Source organism: Amia ocellicauda, chromosome 5 (genome assembly GCF_036373705.1).
Source record: "Amia ocellicauda isolate fAmiCal2 chromosome 5, fAmiCal2.hap1, whole genome shotgun sequence".
Lineage (NCBI taxonomy): Eukaryota > Metazoa > Chordata > Actinopteri > Amiiformes > Amiidae > Amia > Amia ocellicauda.
In genome coordinates this window covers 37,844,656-37,865,645 of record NC_089854.1, presented here as the reverse complement: position 1 = coordinate 37,865,645, position 20,990 = coordinate 37,844,656, and the positions used below count along the sequence as shown (strand labels likewise).

Below are 20,990 nucleotides of genomic sequence, written 5' to 3'. Positions count from 1 at the left end.
CATGGATGTATGAATTAGGATGCAGAATTATAGATACATGTAAAACAATATTTCATAAGAACTACTAAATACAAATTGTGCATGCTTTAATACAAGCAAATGCATGTATTGTTAGATCCCAGGACAAATGGTTCTGTACACTTATGAATCAGCAGGGCTTTACATACTTCACATGGCTGAAATGTATTGATGTTTTATACTTTCATGCATACTGTGAATTTATATTATGAGGAAGAAATGCTACAGCATTGCATATCACAAAATCAAATAATAAATAAATGAATAACATCAATCAACTCCCCAAAATTATATCCCTACTAACATTTTACTGCCTCCTACACCTCTGCTTCCTAAAGCCAATTATATCAGTGCTAAGGTCTAAGTGTATCTGACACTTTGGACTTTCGCTTTTTATTGTCCTCAGAACTCCGGTTAACCCCTTTGAGTACAGCAACTAAATAGCTGAGGACTTTTGTGGGTTTAAATCAGAAAGAATGAAAGGAGAAGTGAATCTATCAATCTACATGCATCACTCTCCTTTGTAATCAGGTTTTCCCCAAGCTGGGGAACAAAGTCTGGACAATATGAGCCTTATCTTATAGTTACAATTTCACAGAATGACTCATGTACAGTCACACCAGAAATACAACTAGCTTTCATTTTCAAGAGTGGCAATTTTTCCCTCATTATAGACTCATGGTCTCACTATAATGCATTCTCTTAGTAACCTCACGATACTACAAACCATATTGCTACTGTCATTGGTTCTAAAGAGATTTCTGTGAGCCTGATTTATGCCCAGTATTGAACACTTAGGCTTCTGCATGCTTGCTGACAGTAAATCAAATGTAAAACACCAGTAAAATAATCTAGATTAAAAAAACAAGTCATAATATTTGTTGCCAACTTGTTAACACTTTCTGTGAACTGTATGTCACACAATTCCTATTAAACTGCAATTTCATCACATCTATGAAAACTACAATACACATTGGCATCAGCAAATTATGCATTAATGTCAATGTAAGAAGAACAAACAAGTCACAATTTCTATAAATCCTACACATTTCTGTTAAAAGACAGTCTAAAGCCACTTAATATATTGTTATTGTTACAAAGGGAGTGATTACTAAATGACTTGATTTCTTTGCATACACCCTTATCCAGGGTGATTTCCAATATTTCACTTTATTTTTTACATTTTACCCATTTATACAGCTGGGCATTTACTGGAGCAATCTAGATAAGGTACCTTGCTCAAGGGTACAACAGCAGTGCCCCCACCAGGGATCGAGCCCACAACCCTCTGCTGCACAGTATGCAGCCCTAACCACTACTCCACACCATTGCCCTATAAATGCTGAAAAACAGAGCAGATGGGCATCGCCAGTGTTTGGAATGGTATTGTTATGAAAGGGTTTTTAATAAGATTAATTCAGTGGGTTCCCTGTGTAATAAAGAATTAAAAAGGCTGTCCTTCATGAGCTAATGTGTTCAATCTACGCATAGCAATGTTAAAGACGATTGAAAACATCTCCCCAAAACAAGCATGTTTACATGAGCCTGCTGCACCATTCAAAAATATCCCAGTTTTACGCCTGTGCTTTTGTCAAACTGACTTGGCGTATTGCCTTAACCAACGGACTCAAATGAGAAAACAACTTTATTTCACCCTCCTTTAACTTGAAGAAAAGAAAGTTTCCTAATGTTTCAGTTCATGTGTGCACCCATGAAGCAAAACTCACCAAACGTATTAAATCCTAACTAAGAAATACACCTGGATATTATCAATGGGCAATCAGAGGCAGAGCTATGTGTAATGTTTAGTTTATGTAGGCAGCTGCGTACTGAAATTATTATGTAATGAAGTGTCTGTTATAGCTGGGATCTGATGCGTTGGTAAAGTGACAGATTGCACTGTCACATTATCTCCCTCCTGTATTGGACTGCACATGTATGGCAATCGGGACAATTAGTTGGCAACTGAATAATTTGCTGTATCCAGGTAAGGGCTTGATGATCAGTCTCGGGATGAATTCTCTCCCCTGCAGGTAGTAACACAAACTATCCAGTGCCCATTTGATGGCCGGCCATAGTAGAAGATAGTGGTTGTTCTTGGCCTTCTTCACACTGTGCAAGGATAGCTCCTAGGCCAACTTCTGAAGTGTCCTAAGAAAGTTGGCTGTAAAATTCAGACTCTTCCAAAACTGGTTGTGAGCACATGCAGGTTGGCAGTGTTTGAAATTCGCACTCTTGATTCCAATTCACTGTATTATGAATATCTTTATTGATCAGGTTGGCAAGCGGGCAGTCGATGGTTGCGCACTGCGCAAAGAACCATCGGTACCACCCAACTAAACCCAGGAATGACTTGACATTTAATTCTTGGTATAGGGATTTTAAGGGATGGATTCTACCTTTCTCAGAACATCTTTTAGTTGACAGAGATGTTCCTCTCAGCTAGTAATATAGATAACTTCATCATCCAGGTAGGTGGCTGCATATCCATCACAACCTTGGAAAACTGAGTTCATCAGTCTCTGAAAAGTGGCTGGAGCACCTTGTAGGTGGCATCACTCAGAGGGTGGTGCTGTTGAACAATGTTGGGAATTCATGGAACATCATCATTAGTTACTTGGCTTCCTGGACATGGAGATATTGCAATTCAGACAGTTTGTTTTGTTCAAAACCCATACCCATCTCACTCTCCTCTTCCTCCCTCACCACCTTGACCATCAGAGACTGCTCCAGTCCTCTCTCTGGCTCTCCACTCAGTCAGGAGATTGATATGTTAAACTTTCGTCTTCTTTCCCCGGTTGAAGGACTTCATAAGTCACAGGTCCAATTTTCCAGATAACCTCATAAGGTCCATTTGTCTTGTACATTTGGGTTTCTTCTGCACTCTCCAAGTTCTCGCAGGCCCTGAGTTGTTCCAGCCGGTCACGGATTTGAAGGATATAGGGAGACGACACTAAGTGGTTCTGATGATTCTCAGTACCATCCATTGATCCAGTGGACCTTGCACCTGCCTCCCATACACCAGTTGAAAAGGTGAAAAACCAGTAGAAGACCGAGGTTCCTCTTAAAACGCAAACCACAGGAACGGTTACCATATAATCACAGTCTTTTCCTGTATCAGCTTTTGAAATCACCAGTGTCAGTATTAAGTTAAAGTTTCTAAACGTGTCTCATATTTATATTATATACATTTTAAATCAGCATGCAACAGTTCTAATGTGTAATAATTCAACTATTCAGCTATAATTCAACAATGACAAAACTGCCAAAGATACTGCAATCCGTGACACTTCAGAGAACTTTACAGGGTGATTTTCAAAGCTTTCTGCTATAAACAATGTGTATCTGTTATACACTTTGAAATTTAGCATGATACAACATATGAACTGAAAAAGATTAAGAATTAAGTTTTTATTTAACTCACACAAGAGCACAGAATTGTGCACTGGAGCGAAATGCCTTGAAAGTCACACTGGAAAGATGTTCATTAAAATGTTACCATTTAAACTTCTTACATTTAAATTCAAAACTTTAGATTAACTGTTGAAAATTGTAACATTTATAGCATCTCTCTGATGCCTTTCCAACTATTTCAGCAACAAATCCCACCTGTAAATATTTAACAATGCAGGTATACAGATAGTAAAGGTAATAACGTTCTGAATTCTCAAATTCTGTATGTTATATGGGTAGAATGTACAGTGTGATTTACATGCAATAGTGAAGAAAGCATTTTTTGCCCCCCGAGAGTACACTGCCTTTTTACTCCTTTCTGACATCCTAAAAAACTACATAGCACCTATCAGCAACTATATAGCACCTGACAATAACTATATCTCACCTATCAACAACTGAATAGTACCCGACAATAAGTGCATTCATAGCAACCAATTAAAATTCCTGCAGCCATCAGGATCAGAGTTTCTGACCTCATGTTGTATTTAACAATCACAAAATATATCCTAAAATGTTATTCCTAAGCACAGGACTTCAATGGACCATACTCAAGAAACCTTTTTTTTTTTTTTTTTTTTCAATATCTCCTTACCTGAAGTTGCACAAATTGAAGGAAAAGCTTCAGAAGAAATTAGATAGAGTGATCAGGAAATGTTTTCTTACCATGTGATGCAAAATACCTCACTTAACCAATAAGTGACCACACCAAATGTGACAACAACAACAACAGGCCTTAGGACACAAAAAAATGATTTTCATTTCAATCATGTGATAAAGGTGAGCTTGGGAGAAGGGTAAAAAGCATGTCTCACAGGATTAAAATTAGTATTTTAAAAAAAATCACTACAGCATTAAACACCTGTTGAAATTATATAATTTTTAAATTGTATAAAAATATGCATTTAGTTTACGTACTGACATTTTTTCATTACATTAAGTAAAAAGTAGATCTCTAAGCCACACTATTCTTGAGCTGGATGTGAACATGTTGGGATTGTGAATAACTGTTACATGACATCACCAATCATTTCTCCTCCTCAACCAAATGTTTAGCAAGTCAAAGTAAAAAAAAAAACAACAACCTTTGGCTGATTCTCGACAGTAAATTACACAGTGACACAAAATCACTTAATGTAGGAAGAGGCTGTACAGCTGACAACCAGGCTAAGTGGTGCGTTTTTTGTTTTTTTGTTTGTTTTTTTAAGAAGTGTTCACAGATACGCAAAGCAGAAATATAATTCGATGCACATTTGGCAAAATTATACAGCAACTATTTTAAATATACATTATATTAATAATGAATGGCAATTAATGTGGCCATATAGAATAAGCACAAATATAGTAACCCATTTATAATAAACCAATAAAAAAATATGACATAGGCCTATATTAAATTTATGCTATACTATTTTCAGTATATCAAATTCTCAATACATTACTTTTACATTACTATTTTTCCTGGGGACACATACAAACTATTTTTACCAATGCCGAGTACTTCAGCACGGCTTGATACATAAAAACTGTCATAATGTCTAACTGCATCATCATTTTTACAGCAAACTTCAAATGAATACTGGTAAGAGCATCCATGTAGTTATTTAAAAATGTAGTTTATACACCATGCTTTCATCTACAGCACCACAGATTAAATATTGGATACAGAACCACACAAATCAGTTAATATGTACAAAAGGTTACAAATTACAGATTTTTAACTACAGACAATACGTTTCAGGTTTATGACCATATATCATGTATATAACACATCAAGGTTAACAGTTTAAGGAAGATTTAAAATTGGGAGCTGAAGAAGCTCTCTTATGCCATTGCCTTAAGCCATCTAACTCTAAAATCAGAAGTATTTTTCTTAGTATTTGTCAAACTGGTTTCTAGACACACATTATAACTTGAAAGACAACATGTATCAGTTGAAAAAAGTAAATGTTTTCATCTTTAATATGATGTCTGTTCAAAAGTATGCAATTACTGCCTCTTTATAATTTAAGGTGAGGAAAGAATACATCCTTCTACCAATATTTCATTTCACCTTCTTAAATGAAAGTGAAAAATATGGTTCTTGGAAAAAATAAAAATACACACAAACATGCTACCTTTTACTATATTCAATACATCGAAATGGTGCCTAATTAATTTAACAGGCATGTTTTCTATAAATGATTAAATTTGCCGATGCCTGTTGGTTACAAGGGCAGATACTGGGACGTCCCAACTGAAAACAAGTGTCAGCCCCCATTTCATTACTGTGTAAAATAAGAAAATCGTTGATCTGTCATGTCACTTTGTTGTTATTTTGAAGATGAAGAAAAAAATTAAATAAAATGAATGACAGTCATACCTGTATCACTTCTATATGGACTACAATTTTAAATCAACATCCACAAAACTGTGGTAGCCTTATTTTGCTGAATAGTCTGGACTGTCATAGCCCCCAAGAATTATTGACTTTCTTTACACCTTTATATCATCTATCATTGCAAGTTGTTTGTGCATCCAGACCTTTGCCATCGTTCCATGAAGATATATGGTCTAGTGCCTGAAAAACGTGAAGGACGAAATACATGCTAAATTCATGTCCTGGAAAACATGAAGCATCTTGGAAGGGGTGGCTCCAGCAAGTATGGAGGCTGAAAGCAAAATATTGCCACCTGTTAAGGTACCAATTATCAGCTGACTATAGTTATAGCAAAGCTCAAATAGTTGAGATAATTTGGATGCAAAAATGATATGTTCTTTCCAGATGTGTTTTTGTCCAGAAATGTCTGTGCTACAAGCAATCACATCATTTACAAACAATATTCTCTCTCTCTCTCTCTCTCTCTGAGAAATTATATATATATATATATATTTCTCTATCTATGTTTCTCTCTCTCTCTCAAATTCAACCTAAAAGTCATCATCACTACAAGAATGCATATCGCCTGCAGTGTGTTCTGTAAAAGGGGACCCTGATATTTGGCATTAGCACTGTGTTCCTACATCAATGTAAAATACACAAAGTTGAGAATAAATCTGATTTATGCATTAGGATATATCAGGTTTAGGAAATATAAAGTAAAGACGTGCTTTTACTATATACAGTGTGCTGTGATTAAACGAAAAAGCGGTAAACAAAACCCTAACTTCTCTTCAAGCCAAAACCAATCTAAACAATTAGAGTCCAAGTTTGTCAAGGTTATTATTATAATGCTGAATTTGAGTGTAAATAAACAATTAACAATTAAACAAATATATCCTGTACCTAGGTCAGATTTCATTGTATGCTTTTGTTCTGTTTGGGTACCTACAGAAGTGACATTTTTATTTCAGCTTGGACAACATTGCAATGGACGCACTAAACAACATTTTAGGAACCACACCAGTTCCCCTTTAATCTGAGTTTAAATCCCTTTGAATTCTACAGAGATTAGAAGATTCACAAACCTTGGTTGACAGTTTTGATTCCCAATACAACTGAGATTTATACAGAACACCAGGTTAATTAATCATAGTCTAATTAGTCTAGAGTTTAATTGATTGATTGGTTGATTGAATCCTATGCTGGTGTAATGGGCCTAACCAATGTCAAAAAAATCTAACTCTCCTACCAGTGTCCATTACAGTTTCGAGTACTTGACATCAGTTTCTGTTTCGACAGACAATTCTTCCTTCACCTAATGCAAACTCATGACCGAAATCATATCAATACCTTGACCCATTAACTAACTGCAAATTACAATATTTACTAGCAGCTTTCTGACCGAAAGAGGACTCTTCTAGCATCAAATACTGTGCTCTTTATTAGGGTCTGGGAAGTAGGTGGACAGTTTAATTTGGCCTGGGCATAATACTGAAATGTTTACAGCTAGAGTTTATAGTCGCCACACATTTTAGGATTAAGCAGAAAAAATCTAAACCTATGCGCTTTTCAAATTTACACACACTTAGATTTTACAGAAGAGGAAATACAAGATGAAATCACATGTATCATTGAAATGCAATCTTACTACTTTCCTCACTGAAACTTCACACCATTTACAAGTTAAAGCAGTAGTTATCTTGACTGTCAGAAAATCGAATTTACAATGTCTAGCCAGGGAAGAAAATGCTGTTTTAACTGTTCCTCTGATGAAATGCTCACCATTTAGTATTTCCTGTTTGACAGAATACATGAGGACAAGTAAGAAAGACATGATGACTTCAGTATTTAAATTCTTCAAAGCTTAGATAACTGACAATTTTATGCGTATTAATATTTTTATTATGTTACAGATGCCTTTAATCAATGTTGACTTATGTGTACACTTATGCAACTTAGTGTACACATAAACAACATTGCAAGGGCAACAAGGTAACTGAAAATGTATTAAATAATCTTACCGAAACACAAGAACACCAAAAGGACAATATAAACAAGCACTCCCACCTGAGTCCAAGTGGTCTCCATTCCCATTAGCCGGACTGCGGCTCTTCTCTCGTGTTGGCACTGCCGTCTTCTCCTGCACCTTTGCAACGGAAGACATTCTGCTCTCTGCTACCAATGACAAACCATCTGCTGTGAATCCACCAATCTTCTTTCAGTTCATGTCTTTCTTTCGTCTTATCTAAAAAGAAAATGCATTAAACAAAATTAACATCAACATGGAAAATATCGTCTTCCCATCAGGTAATGTTTTAAGTATGCAAAGCAGAAATGTACATGTACAGATTTATCTGGTTTAGAACTGCACATACAGGTAAAACCTATATTTGACACAATCTTAGTCAACACAATCACCTGAACTTCAAATTTCAATTATTGTATCTTTTACCTCACAAATATATAAAAGTAATTACTGTTGTTGCGCTATTGGTGCCACGACAGGAAAAGTAATACAGTGTATACCTAATATTGCATACAATATTTGTATAACTCTATAGGTACTGCATTTCCTGCACAGTAATCTATGACTGACATGATTTATAGGGTACATCAAAAACCCATTTTAGCTATGCACAGGTAAACACACTCAGTCCTCATAATCTGAATATGTCAGTGGTGTGCAACCCTGGTCCTGGAAATAACCAATCCAGTAACTTTTTATTAATCATCATAAATCATGCTAAAGACTTGGAACACATGTAAGGTATTGATTAATTAAGCAAGGGACTTGTTAAATGGAAGGCAATCTAGTCCTTAAGGGCTGCAGGTTATACAAGTTTGTTTAAAATTATCTCTAAATGACTGACTTGATCTAAACAACTTCTCCAGTCAGAACACAAGGCTTCCAAGTCTTATGACCAGTAACCTCCGAACCCTGTTGGACTGAAGCGCCTTAGTGTGACTTTACAAAATGCAAAGGTTAGCGCCTTCATCACTCTTGTAGATTTGTTTAAATATAATTAATTTTGCATTTGTGTATATTAGTATCTTATCGTTTATTTTTCGATGTTAACTAATGCAGCATTGATGCAGGCATTTGGCATACTTATCCTTTTAAATACACAATTACTGTAGTATTTATAATGGAAAGGAAGCAGGGAAATAGGTTTACATTTGTATTTATTTTAAACATTTTCAAATATTTTACATTGGCTAAATTTAATTATCGTTTATGAGTAAAAAATATATAGAAGAACTGATCAGGGGGAATGATGTACGATTAAGGAGGGGAGATCATAAAGAGTGGCATTTCCAAAACTCTTATCTTCTATAATGTCTACCACTTGTAGTACATTAGCTGACTGATGTACATATACTAAGGGTACACATTTTTCTTCACAAACAGAGATACAGCATTCCCCTTTTTCTTACAGAAATTCCCAATTTAATCTGATAAATAAATAAATAAATAAATATTGCACTTAGTAAAGCTTTAAAAGGCTTCTATTTACTCCCAAAAAAAGCATTATTACTCCATTCCTTCTTAAGTGCAGTATATGTATAGGTTTATTATACTATATATTAAGAGTTGTTTAATCATTCGATTAAGTATTTAGGAATCCATTCATTATGGATATTGGCAAGTCAAAGTTGGATAGTTTGCAATTCAAATTGCTTCTCTTTTCCAAACCAAATTTAAGCCTTAAAGTCAAAGGAAACCACAGAAGGGACTAGATAGATAGATTGACAAATACATAGATACATAGATAGTGTATCTGTGTTGTCTGGGGGCATAATGAGTTGTTGTCGGCATCATGAAATTATAACACTGAAATTATAACTATTTCATTATGGATTATACAGGATTACAGTCTGCTGATTATGTGGTATATACAAAGGTTAGACAGACACAGGGTAGTTTCAAAACTGGAACTGGAATTGTGAATAAAGTAGTCTTCTCACTATGGGTCTAATTCAGAAACACACTTGTCCAAGATCAGTTATATTATAATTTGATGAGAGAATCTAAATATGTCCTCAGATATCACATTCATTACCAATAATGAGTAAAATATAGAATTTGAAGAATTTTCACCACAACAATTTGTCAGAGTTTAGGAATGTGAATGCCTGTTCCCGTTTGAAAACCCCCCAATAAATCTGTGCGTAACCGAGCAACAACTCTGTGTCACTTCCCTCGGCATGTTTTTTTATTGTTAAGCAAAGTATGATGTGCATGTACAAAGATGAATGCATCAAAAAAAAAAAAATGTAAATGCCCCATCTCCTTCACCTCACCCTATAACCAAATCACAATACATCCCAAGGCTTATCTTTGCCTTATTAATATTTATTAATTATTAAAATTAACATTTAAATCCCCATTCAGGGTAAGAGTTGAAAACCGCTTCAAGATTAATACATTAGAACATCTTACCTGTTTGAGATTAAAAACAGGCACAACGGAGCACAAACATTTGGAAATGTAACTGGCTCATAAGGAAAAAATAGATCAGTCACAAAGAAGACTAAAATGTGATGTATTATGAATTTTCTTTGCACACTATCTATATGCAAAATCAGTTGCAGTAATACCTTAGATTGGTTTGTAAGTTTTTTTTTTTCCCCTCACTTTGTACTTCAGATGCAGATATCAGGCTAGTTTGTAACCATGATCAAAGGTTTGAAAATATTTACTAATGTTGTAATGTTCCCCAAAGCCTTAATCCATGTTAAAGAACAATGAAAATCAATGAGTAGGACAGCCTGCTCATTGTATACAATACCATAACATTCATAACATTAAGCAAAAGGATAATTAATGAAAGCAGTAATCAATTAACCAAAAACGAAAAACACATTATTGCTACAGAACACATTTCTCTGAACATCCACACAGTACAGAACTATCCATGGCTGGGAGCCACGAGGGCCAGGTGAAACCAAAATAGGCAGGATTATCCCTTATCACTTCAGACAGCTTTATAAATGTAACTGTTAGAAGTGTGTTTGCACTATTTGCACAGACCTAAGAGATGGTTATGTAATTGAAAAACAATGAAGCGGGCAATTTACATTCAGCACTACAGAAGAAAACACCAATAACAAGCAATCAATGGAAACAATAACCATTACCTAACTACTTTTAAGTAACTACATAACCTACTACTTTTAAGAATGAGTGACTGGAGCTTGGTTAGTGGAACACATCCCAGCCATGAAGCCCCTATGAACAAACATTTTGAACACCTACTGGCTAGCATTAAAAAAAATAACGGAAAATAAAAACTAATGTATTGATTTGCCATTGTTTTTCATAAATAGAGGGTCATTTTGAGAGCATATTGTTGTTAAAAGAAAAGACCTAAATGTATTCTTGCTCACAAAAGACAGTGGAGTAGCAATAATAATACCCACAAAAACACAACATGAAATGTCAAACTGTACCTGTATTGTCCTCCTCATTGTGAAGGGAATCAATATTATACTATGAACAATATCATGCCATGAAATAATTCCATTGATTGTTAATTTTCCCCATTGGTGCTTTTTTCCCCGCCTGCATTAAGATTAAATGATTTAATGTAGTTACAAATGCACCTGATCTCTGGCATGAAATCTGTATTTTACTAAACCTGTACCTTTCAAAATACATATTTTCCAAGCATATCATATAGATAAGTATGACAGTTGTACACAACAAAGCCTTCAAAACTTCAATTCTGGCGGCTTTATTACTGGGCAATTCCTCTACTAACGACACGCTTTCTAAATACATTAAATGTTTCTCATTTTATATGAAAAAAAATCCTCAGAACATAGTGGCATCCATATTGAAAAGTTATCCATGTATTGCAAAGTCAGGAAATGGGATGGTGTCACAAATTAGTATTCATGTAAAAATTGCATTGTACCATTTACCTAAAACAATAACTGTAGTCTCATATCCTGACCTAAATTATCTTATTTTTCTCACCCAGAAAAAGGTACTGGTAAGCCTGAGCCGAATCAAAGAAAATAGTGGTTTTAATACATATGCAATATTACAGTAGCAACAATATTTTAGAAAGGAACGACAGGATCAAATTTGAATGTAATAAGTAACAATACATAAGTTAAGGTTTCTTCACAGATGCTGTGTATGATTAAGTCATGACTTTGATGGCTTATATGGAGATGTACTAAATTCAAATCCAAATCAAAATGTTAGATTTATAGACCCACAATGCATAACAACTATAATGATTCAACTGCATTATTTGTATGTTAATTACTTGTATTGGTAATTGGATATATATACAACTTCTTATTCCACAGTGTGGGTTAAAGCTGAACAATAAGACACCTTTGACTCTAAATGAAACACAGCAAAGACGATTGTCTTTTACAATTTCGGTTTTTCATTATAGGCTACTATTTCTATCCAAGATGCATTCAGTCATGCCTAGGCCATGTCCCCGCACCTGTAAGATCACGCATAGGCCTGCTGAGTCTAAGCAGCTGTGCAGTGGCAGCCTTAATTGGTGTTCACGCTAACGAGCCTGCAAGTCTATCCCAATGCACAGCAGTTCCCACAATGACGCATGGACGTCCCAATTATCCCATAAAAGTATGATACCATAGTTAGGCTACATAGACACGGAAACAGGGGAAAAAGCAGAAATGATCCATTTCAAGAAAGAGAAAATGATTGTTATGAACCCGTATCAAAGTTTAAAACTTTCTGTCGACCTTAAAATAACTGAATATGTTCATCGTAGTCGGACGTGATTGAAAACAGGCCGAACTACCTGAAATGCTATACTTCCCGCAGGAGACCGATTTATAGTTCACTTATAAAACAGGTTCATGGTAAGAGGTGACCATTACATTCCCTCTTAAAGAATAATTATAATTATAATCATAATTATGTAGGGCCCTTGTGTATACAATGCATTGAACTTGCGGATCATATTTTTAAAGCAACCCCAATGAAAACAGCAAAGCAATAATTCGCATGAAACGTAATCAATAAAAACACCATTACCCACCAGATTCAGCCTGACAAACCGCACGATCCAGCCCCAAACCTTAACACTGCTCATTTTAGCTCGGCTGTCCCCACCTATCTGGGCCATACTGAGAAAATAACAACTGAACACGTTATGGATGACAGCTGCTCAATAACCCTTTCCAAAACGACGGCCGAGTCCGGGCCAGGCACATCAGTGCAGACATGCGTGGTGCAGCTGAAGAAGTTTCACCAAAGCAAACAAGTCCAATCAACCTCAGATGCAGATGCTTGTCCTGTCCAGGTGCTGAATGAGCAGCTTCCACCCGGTCCATCCTCCTCCTCCTCCTCCTCCTCCTCCCGTTTGAACCGAGTCAAGGCAAGATCATGGACACAAGCCAAAGCATCGTACACCCTCCCTCCGGGGAAACACACACACACACACACACAGCCAAATGAACACACAAACCAGAATGCTTTTCACTTCCTTATTTCGAGACATTATTTCAGGCCCTTGTCCTTTAAATAGAAAGTTCATCTTTACACTTTACAGCAGGGAAATAATAGCCCAGCGGGAGTGTTGTCTGCATATTCCTACTTATATAGGCTACATTATAAACACATACATTTAGGAGCCGTGTATGTGGATATACACACACATAATAAATACAGATATATCACACGCAAACACACATATGAATCCAATACGCAGCCTAATTGAACAGTCTGAAAACCAGCCGCTCTTGCTCGGCCGTAGCGCATACCTGTGTCCTGCGGGGTCCGTCTCCGGCAGTCTGGGCCGGCCCTGGAAACACGCAGGTCTGTGTGTCTGTCTCGGTCTGTCTGTCTTTCTCGGGGGACAAATTCAACCCGAAGCCGCAGTCCTGCAAACCCCCCCGGCTTTTCGGCCAGTACCGTGTAGTGTACCCCACCGGACAGGCTGGCCCCAATGTGTCCAGTCGAGGGAGGAAGCAGGGGTGCAGATGCCCGAGCTCAGGCGCTTCTAACTATCCGCCAACTCCATTCATATATATATATATATATATATATATATATATATATATATATATATATATATATATATATATATATATATACACACACACACGCACCCTATATCTGTGCAAACCGCGGCTGAACCCGACAATAAAAGCCTCCGCAGGTCAGGCACATCTTCAAAAAGGATGCTGAAGTCGGCCACCCTTTCCCATCCGTTTTCAACTTTTCTGGTTTTAATTCCCGAAAATAAAACGGCCGCACTGTGCTCACGCGGTTGACAGCTCCATTACCGCCACCCTGTTTTGTTAACACCAATATATATATATATATATATATATATATATAAATCGCGTTTCCTATACAAAAAACCAAAAAAGACCAATATCATCCGGTCCTCCGCCGAGACCTCTCCACGCCGAGAAAGTCTTTGCAGTGGAAAAAAACTCGCAAAATCCCGCACCGCACTGGTTTTCTGTTTAATTCAATAGACTACTTGCAGGTATAACAAAAGAGACTGGAATGGAACAGGTATCTCTGCTGGTTTGATTTTTTCCCCTTTCAAAGAATTTATTTTCAGTTTTTAAAACACCTTAACCCGCCATGTTGAAACAGACATGACAGATTCCCAATATTTGCCGTTTGGCAGCAAGTGAGGAGAAGACAAGACGCACAAAAACACACACTGCAGTGTCGGGCTCTGTACTAAGTGAAGAAGATCTCTAAAATAGAAAGCCACTGAGGTCAAGTCCATCCAGATTAAACTCCCGCAAATATAGATTAGTGAACAGAAATCGAAAGGAGGTCACATGGGCTTTGGAACGAAACGGGGAAATAACAGGATATTAGTTTTTTTGTGTTGTTGGTGGGGGGGGGGGTTGGCATGTACGATGCTTCTCAATTAAAATATCGATTTTATTTCCACTTCATTGACTTTGGATCTGGTTTTCCCCCAAAATGCCCATTGAAACAAATGCCAGCCCTGTCCGAAATGAAAGTTGCGGGCAGCGTCCAGAGCGGTCATCTCTCAATGCGATTGCAATCCCATTCGCAGACACAGGAGAGCACTTTGCACAACTTGCTTCTTGTTACAGTATTTCTGCTTTTTGAGACCAACAGCTTCAAAGCAGCTTCATATTTTAACCAGGAAAAAACATCTGCGAAGACGGGGATCACCGAGAAAACGACGAGCCTAGTTAGCCCAGGAAACCGACTACCTAAAGAAATAATTACTGGCCACCTGCCTTACCTGGATGAAGTTTTTTTCCGGCGTCTAAATTGTGCAGCCCCCCTTTGATCAGTTGAAGAAGGAGCGGTGTCTCTTTCCAGCTACCCAGCTACAGCCTCATTCCAATATGGCATCCTCGCACTGCGCATGTGTCAAATCTTCGGCTTATTTTCCAGCCAACTCCTTCATTGACCTTTACAGCAGTTGCAAAATTTTTCTTAGCCAATTATAAATAGAAAGCCGAAGCCTCCACCCCCATTTTGGAAACTTTTTTTTCTTTTCTTTTTTTTTTTTTTTTCATTCTGAACCAAAAAAAAAAAAAAAAAGCTGTAGTGGCAATACATGAATTCATTTTAAACAGCCGTCCTTTGGGTCTTACTATATATAAGCTGTGCCAAAATGAGTTGAATGATTTAATAAGCTTCCAGATTTCAATTCTGTGTGCTTGCAGTAAATTAGAGGTGTTGCAATCACGGCGAAGCTACCGTATTTGTGATGAGACTATACATACATAAAGCTGTCATATATAGGCCTCCTGTCTTTTTTATTAAGCGACGCAACTTTTTTTTAATTGCCCCCAAACCCCTGTAAAGTTCACGTTTGTATTGTATGAACCTAAAACAGGGACAACTCCAGTTCATGTCAGCTTCCAAAATAAACTACACATGATCATGTTGTCTAATGCTTTCCCCATCTCCTTTTAATCAAATTGTGTACCTATTGCATGTATGGAAATCAGGTAGATAACCCTGCTACAAATATATCGGTCACCCTCAACTGCATTTGACTATCTGTATGTTTTCATGTGCCACGTTGAAATCCATCACTGTCCATGGTGTTCATGTCTGTTTCTCGTGTCTCCAAAAATCATGTTGTTCAGTCTCTACAAAAACATCACATACACTCTGCATATGTAGGCTACACGCATATATACATACATCGGGGTTGCAGTGTTCATTTTTAGAGCATTGTGCGCTGTTGTTTTTTTATAAATGCATCTATAGCGCATGACTGTGTTGTGGTGTGTGTGTGTGTGTGAGAGAGAGAGAGAGAGAGAGAGAGAGAGAGGGGTGGGGGGGTCGTTTTATAGAAATAAAACGCATAGGGCGGGTGACTAATTCTCCAGCTTCTGCTTTGGAGGAGCTGCAGTGCGATCATGCCGCTGTATGCTGTGCTGTGCTGTGCTGGTCACAATACAAAGTGCATATGGTTTCAAAGTTACACGTGTTGTGTTGTGTATGCACTTTTCTGCTTTTAATTGGGAGGGGGGGGTTGTGTTATATTTAGTAGCAATTATAGCTGTGACTTTTTGTTTTGCTGCAATTCCAAGATGCTGATACTTTTGTCTTATAGTAGGGCGTCCCTATGTTGTAAGGCCATCAAGTCTGTACGTAATCTTGTCGACATGATAAATACACTACTGCCCTTCATCTCAGCATATCGATTCAAAAAACCTGCGCCTACAAAGGGAAACTTGTCCCTAATTCAATACTGACATCTTGTGGTAGGATGTAGGTATCATTTTATATACTGTCAATTTCGTCGGTATTACAGTATTTGCTTTCTGCTAAGTAGATTTATATAAATATGTGCATGCATACACACACACACACACATTTCATTCAAACAGATTTGGATGAAATGAGATTGTATTAAAAACAGGATTTAATATACACATATAAAGAGACTTCTGTTCCTGATTTTTGTTGAATTTCACATTTAAAAATACATATCATGAAAAAGAAAGAAGGAAGAATAACCCTTTCACTGAATGTGTTCATCTTATTTCTTGGTCAAGCTGTGCTAATCCAAAATGTCATCAGTAACAACAGCAACCATTGTCTAGATGGGACAGTCAGCCTTATCTTCTGATTATATTTCCCCCCAGTGTATCATGGGATACTATGCATATAACCTGGACAATCATTAAATACAATGATTAGGACATTCCTGTACTCCAATAGTTGGGGGGATATTGCTGATTAAGACTGTACATTATATTATAAACACATTTCCCCCTTATTTTAAAACAATACTGCCTCTGTTTTATTCACCAAAAGCACCTGAAGCACAATGTTTTCAAGTGTTACAAAAGCATGAATCAAATACCCATTCCAAAGACTGTACTTGGTTAGCTCAACACAGCTGCACAACACCTACTCGTGCGATGCAATCAAACCTAGTTTATAATAACTCTTCTAAACTTCAAGTGCAGCAATAATTGAGCATGCATCTATCTTTCCATAATGTTACATTAAGTGGAAAAGCAACATAAATCACGTTCCCACGATCTAGCAGATAATATATTTCCGGCCATATTGCTAGTTTGTGCTGCTCTTTTGTTAAGGTATCCCAAAGGAGGGTTTAGTCCTCCTGCTGTAGAGAGAATAACAGTTTCAAAAGAAAGATGTGAACTGAATGCTTTTGCCTACAATTTATATTTATGCAGAATTACACAAAGGACAGATAGTTGGAATTTTCCCATCTTCACATTTTCCCCACCGTGTTAAACTTTCTGGAGTCACTAAGACTGTCCCTGCAATGATTTTTAACAGTTCGACCGTGGTTTTGTCATAAGGAGATAGAGAACAGATGGTTGGGAGTTATTGCTAATCTCCAAAGGGAACCTCAACTACTGAATATAGGAGGAGATTATTCGCATGTGATCTTCAGGCAGCTGTTGGTACAGTAGCCCACAGCAAAAGAGCTGGATACAAACGTGCATCAGTTATTTGTAGTTCTGTCTGTTTGAATCAGTAGTATTTACATACAATGGGTTTAGAAATTTGAGATGCTGCACATCCATCAGTAATTCCAGTAGGAACTACTTAAAATGAAAGAAAAGGTTTAGAAAAGACAGAGTGTTGAGTTAACAGTGTGAAAAACAGCTTTGATGTCTACATTTTTAAAGCATGATTTGCAAAAGTGTCAAAATAAGAAGTTGGTCATACAGTGACTTATAAAGCCTAGTTTATGTAACAATGTCACTTCAGTTGCATTGTATAAGGTGCAGAAAGTGGATACATGATACATTTAAATAAACCCTATAAAAAGGAGTTTAGTAAGTGATGCAAATTAGGTTTTAGAATATCATACTGATAATGTTTAGATAGACTTTCATGCTGTATTTGCTATTGTTAAATATCTTTTGGCTCCCTGCAGAAAATTGCATTAGTTAGTGGCATTGAAAGAGCTATACCGTATAAAAAGAGTAAAAGCTACAATCAGGGTATATGAGGAATACGAAGTGTGACAAAGTTGTATGTCAGGTTTTCCCATTAAATGGCAAGTCTTTATTGTAATCTTAAAAATAAATAAAGTAACAACTTTCTGTTTGTTTGTCCTTTTATTTGTTGTATATCCTTTAATGTCCTCTAAACTCTGTATTTGAAGAGCATTAAATGGTATCCAAGCAGTATCTATCTAAGCAAAAGGAGTGTTGCAATTCTGATTAAAGGAAAATAACTGTTTTATACACCGATCAGCATTACATTATGACCACCTGCCTAATATTGTGTAGGTCCCCCTTTTGCTGCCAAAACAGCCCTGACCCGTCGAGGCATGGACTCCACTAGACCTCTGAAGGTGTGCTGTGGTATCTGGCACCAAGACATTAGCAGCAGATCCTTTAAGTCCTGTAACTTGCGAGGTGGGGCCTCCATGGATCGGACTTGTTTGTCCAGCACATCCCACAGATACTCGATTGGATTGAGATCTGGGGAATTTGGAGGCCAAGTCAACACCTTGAATTCGTGATTCATCAGACCAGGCCACCTTCTTCCATTGCTCCGTGGTCCAGTTCTGATGCTCACATGCCCATTGTAGGCGCTTTCAGCAGTGGACAGGGGTCAGCATGGGCACCCTGACTGGGCTGCGGCTACGCAGCCCCATACGCAACAAACTGCGATGCACTGTGTGTTCTGACACGTTTCTATCAGAACCAGCATGAACTTTTTCAGCAATTTGAGCTACAGTAGCTCGTCTGTTGGATCGGACCACACGGGCCAGCCTTCGCTCCCCACGTGCATCAGTGAGCCTTGGCCGCCCATGACCCTGTGGCCGGTTCACCGCTTTTCCTTCCTTGGACCACTTTTGAAAGGTACTGACCACTGCAGACCGGGAACACCCCACAAGAGCTGCAGTTTTGGAGATGCTCTGACCCAGTCGTCTAGCCATCACAATTTGGCCCTTGTCAAAGTCGCTCAGATCCTTACGCTGCCCATTTTTCATGCTTCTAACACATCAACTTTGAGGACAAAATGTTCACTTGCTGCCTAATATATCCACCCACTGACAGGTGCCATGATAACGAGACTATCAGTGTTTTTCACTTCACCTGTCAGTGGTCATAATGTTATGGCTGATCGGTGTATGTCAGTATGGGTCAGATTGTGAAGTACAGGATCTGTAACAGTAAATTTCAGGGCGCAATAAAGGCTAAAACTATGACTAGACCAGCTGACAAATTCTGGAAATTGAAGCAACTGAAAGTCAAAAAACCCAATAAAAGGGGAAGCAATGCTAATAAGTGGAAAACCTTCTACCGATAGTTAACACAAAACTGTGAAATATATTGTCTGTGTTGTAAAAATAAATACATAAATAAATAAATAAAGATCCAGGAATGTAGTGATTTAATAGTCCTTGCACAGACTTCTTAAATGTAGTCTACAGTAATGCAGTGCTGGATTTAAGATGCTGGGTGTTCAAGTGTAATAAAAACACGGCTGTAAATCACTATTTCATTTTTTATGCCTCACGCTTCTATGCTACATTCTTTTTTATAAATCTTTTAGGTTTTTAACAGTGGAGCAAAAGTTAATGGAACAAACAAAGCAGAACCATAATTGTATAGTATTACATCTTATAGCTTGCACTTTGTCAGAAAGAGGTTTCAATGTCTACCCATTTGGTTGCAATAACACAGAAATGACTCCTATCGTATACTCAGTTAAGACTAAAGTATATCTTATTATTATTAAACATCTGGATAGTATTTTCTAATATCCAGAATCATAGCTTTACATATGCTTGCCATTGGAGTATTATGCTGAGGCACATATTTCAGCAGTGCTTTTTCCACCCAATTAATTTGAAAAGGGTACTTCAAATGCATTATTAAAAGCTTTAGGACAAGAAGTGGTAATTATTTATTTAAGAACAAGTAAAAGATAAGTATTATGCATATTTTGCTAAGCTGGAAAATGCTTGATATATTTACAAGCAATATATAGACAAACAGCTGTATTGTCAAACACTGTTCGGTGGATATGTATTATATAATTCAAGATTCATATCAATGTAGTAGTAATAATAATAATAATAATACAACTGATATGAATAAAATATCAATGATTGTCACCCTTTTAAGATTTTCTGAAAGTAGCACAAAAAACTATTGTCATGATGTTAAACCTATGGTTAACTGAAAAATATATGTATATTCTTTTAAAATAGTTTCCTCACTTAAGATGTAATCATCTTCTCAATCAAGCTATGTTTTCCTGTTACAATAACACATTTTGTTTATTTCCTCTCACATTAAAACCATGTCAATGTATTAGGTGGCAGTCTCTTTAAATAAATCAGACAGTGTGTTGTGCATAAGAAGAAATGCTCCTCAGGGAATGCTGGAAAGTTATTTTTACAAACGGAGCACAGCCATTCTGTTAAAATACACATCGATGAAAGTAATTTTGTTGGAGCATTTGTCTCCCACCGAGAATTCCAATGAACAGGATAAAGCTGCCAAAATGTCTATTCACCACTTAGTCTCTGTGGGATTGCAAAAAATCTTTTGAAAGAATACACTTGCAAGAGTATGATTGAAGATCATTGTTCCCATTACAGTTTGACATGTGAATAAAATTGAACATTGTGTCCAACAAATATTTAGAAAAATATGTATTAAAATAAAAACGGATTATTTAGGTGGAATT

At 36.9% G+C, this 20,990-nt stretch overlaps 1 protein-coding gene across 3 annotated transcripts in view; it reads right to left on the bottom strand.

Annotated features, from left to right (window-relative positions):
- Positions 1–15,209, bottom strand: part of sfmbt2 (Scm like with four mbt domains 2) — an 86,657-nt gene extending 71,448 nt beyond the window's left edge. For 2 of the 3 annotated variants that reach the window (XM_066705095.1, XM_066705097.1), the window contains exons 1-2: positions 15,073–15,209; positions 7,901–8,078 (exon numbers count right to left, since the gene is read on the bottom strand). In XM_066705095.1, the coding sequence (XP_066561192.1) occupies positions 7,901–7,997 (97 nt within the window). In that variant the 5' untranslated portion in view covers positions 7,998–8,078; positions 15,073–15,209. Of the gene's footprint in view, positions 1–7,900; positions 8,079–12,867; positions 13,132–15,072 lie in introns of those variants that run through there. The other variant, XM_066705096.1, reaches the window with a different exon arrangement.
- Positions 15,210–20,990: the final 5,781 nt, after the last annotated feature.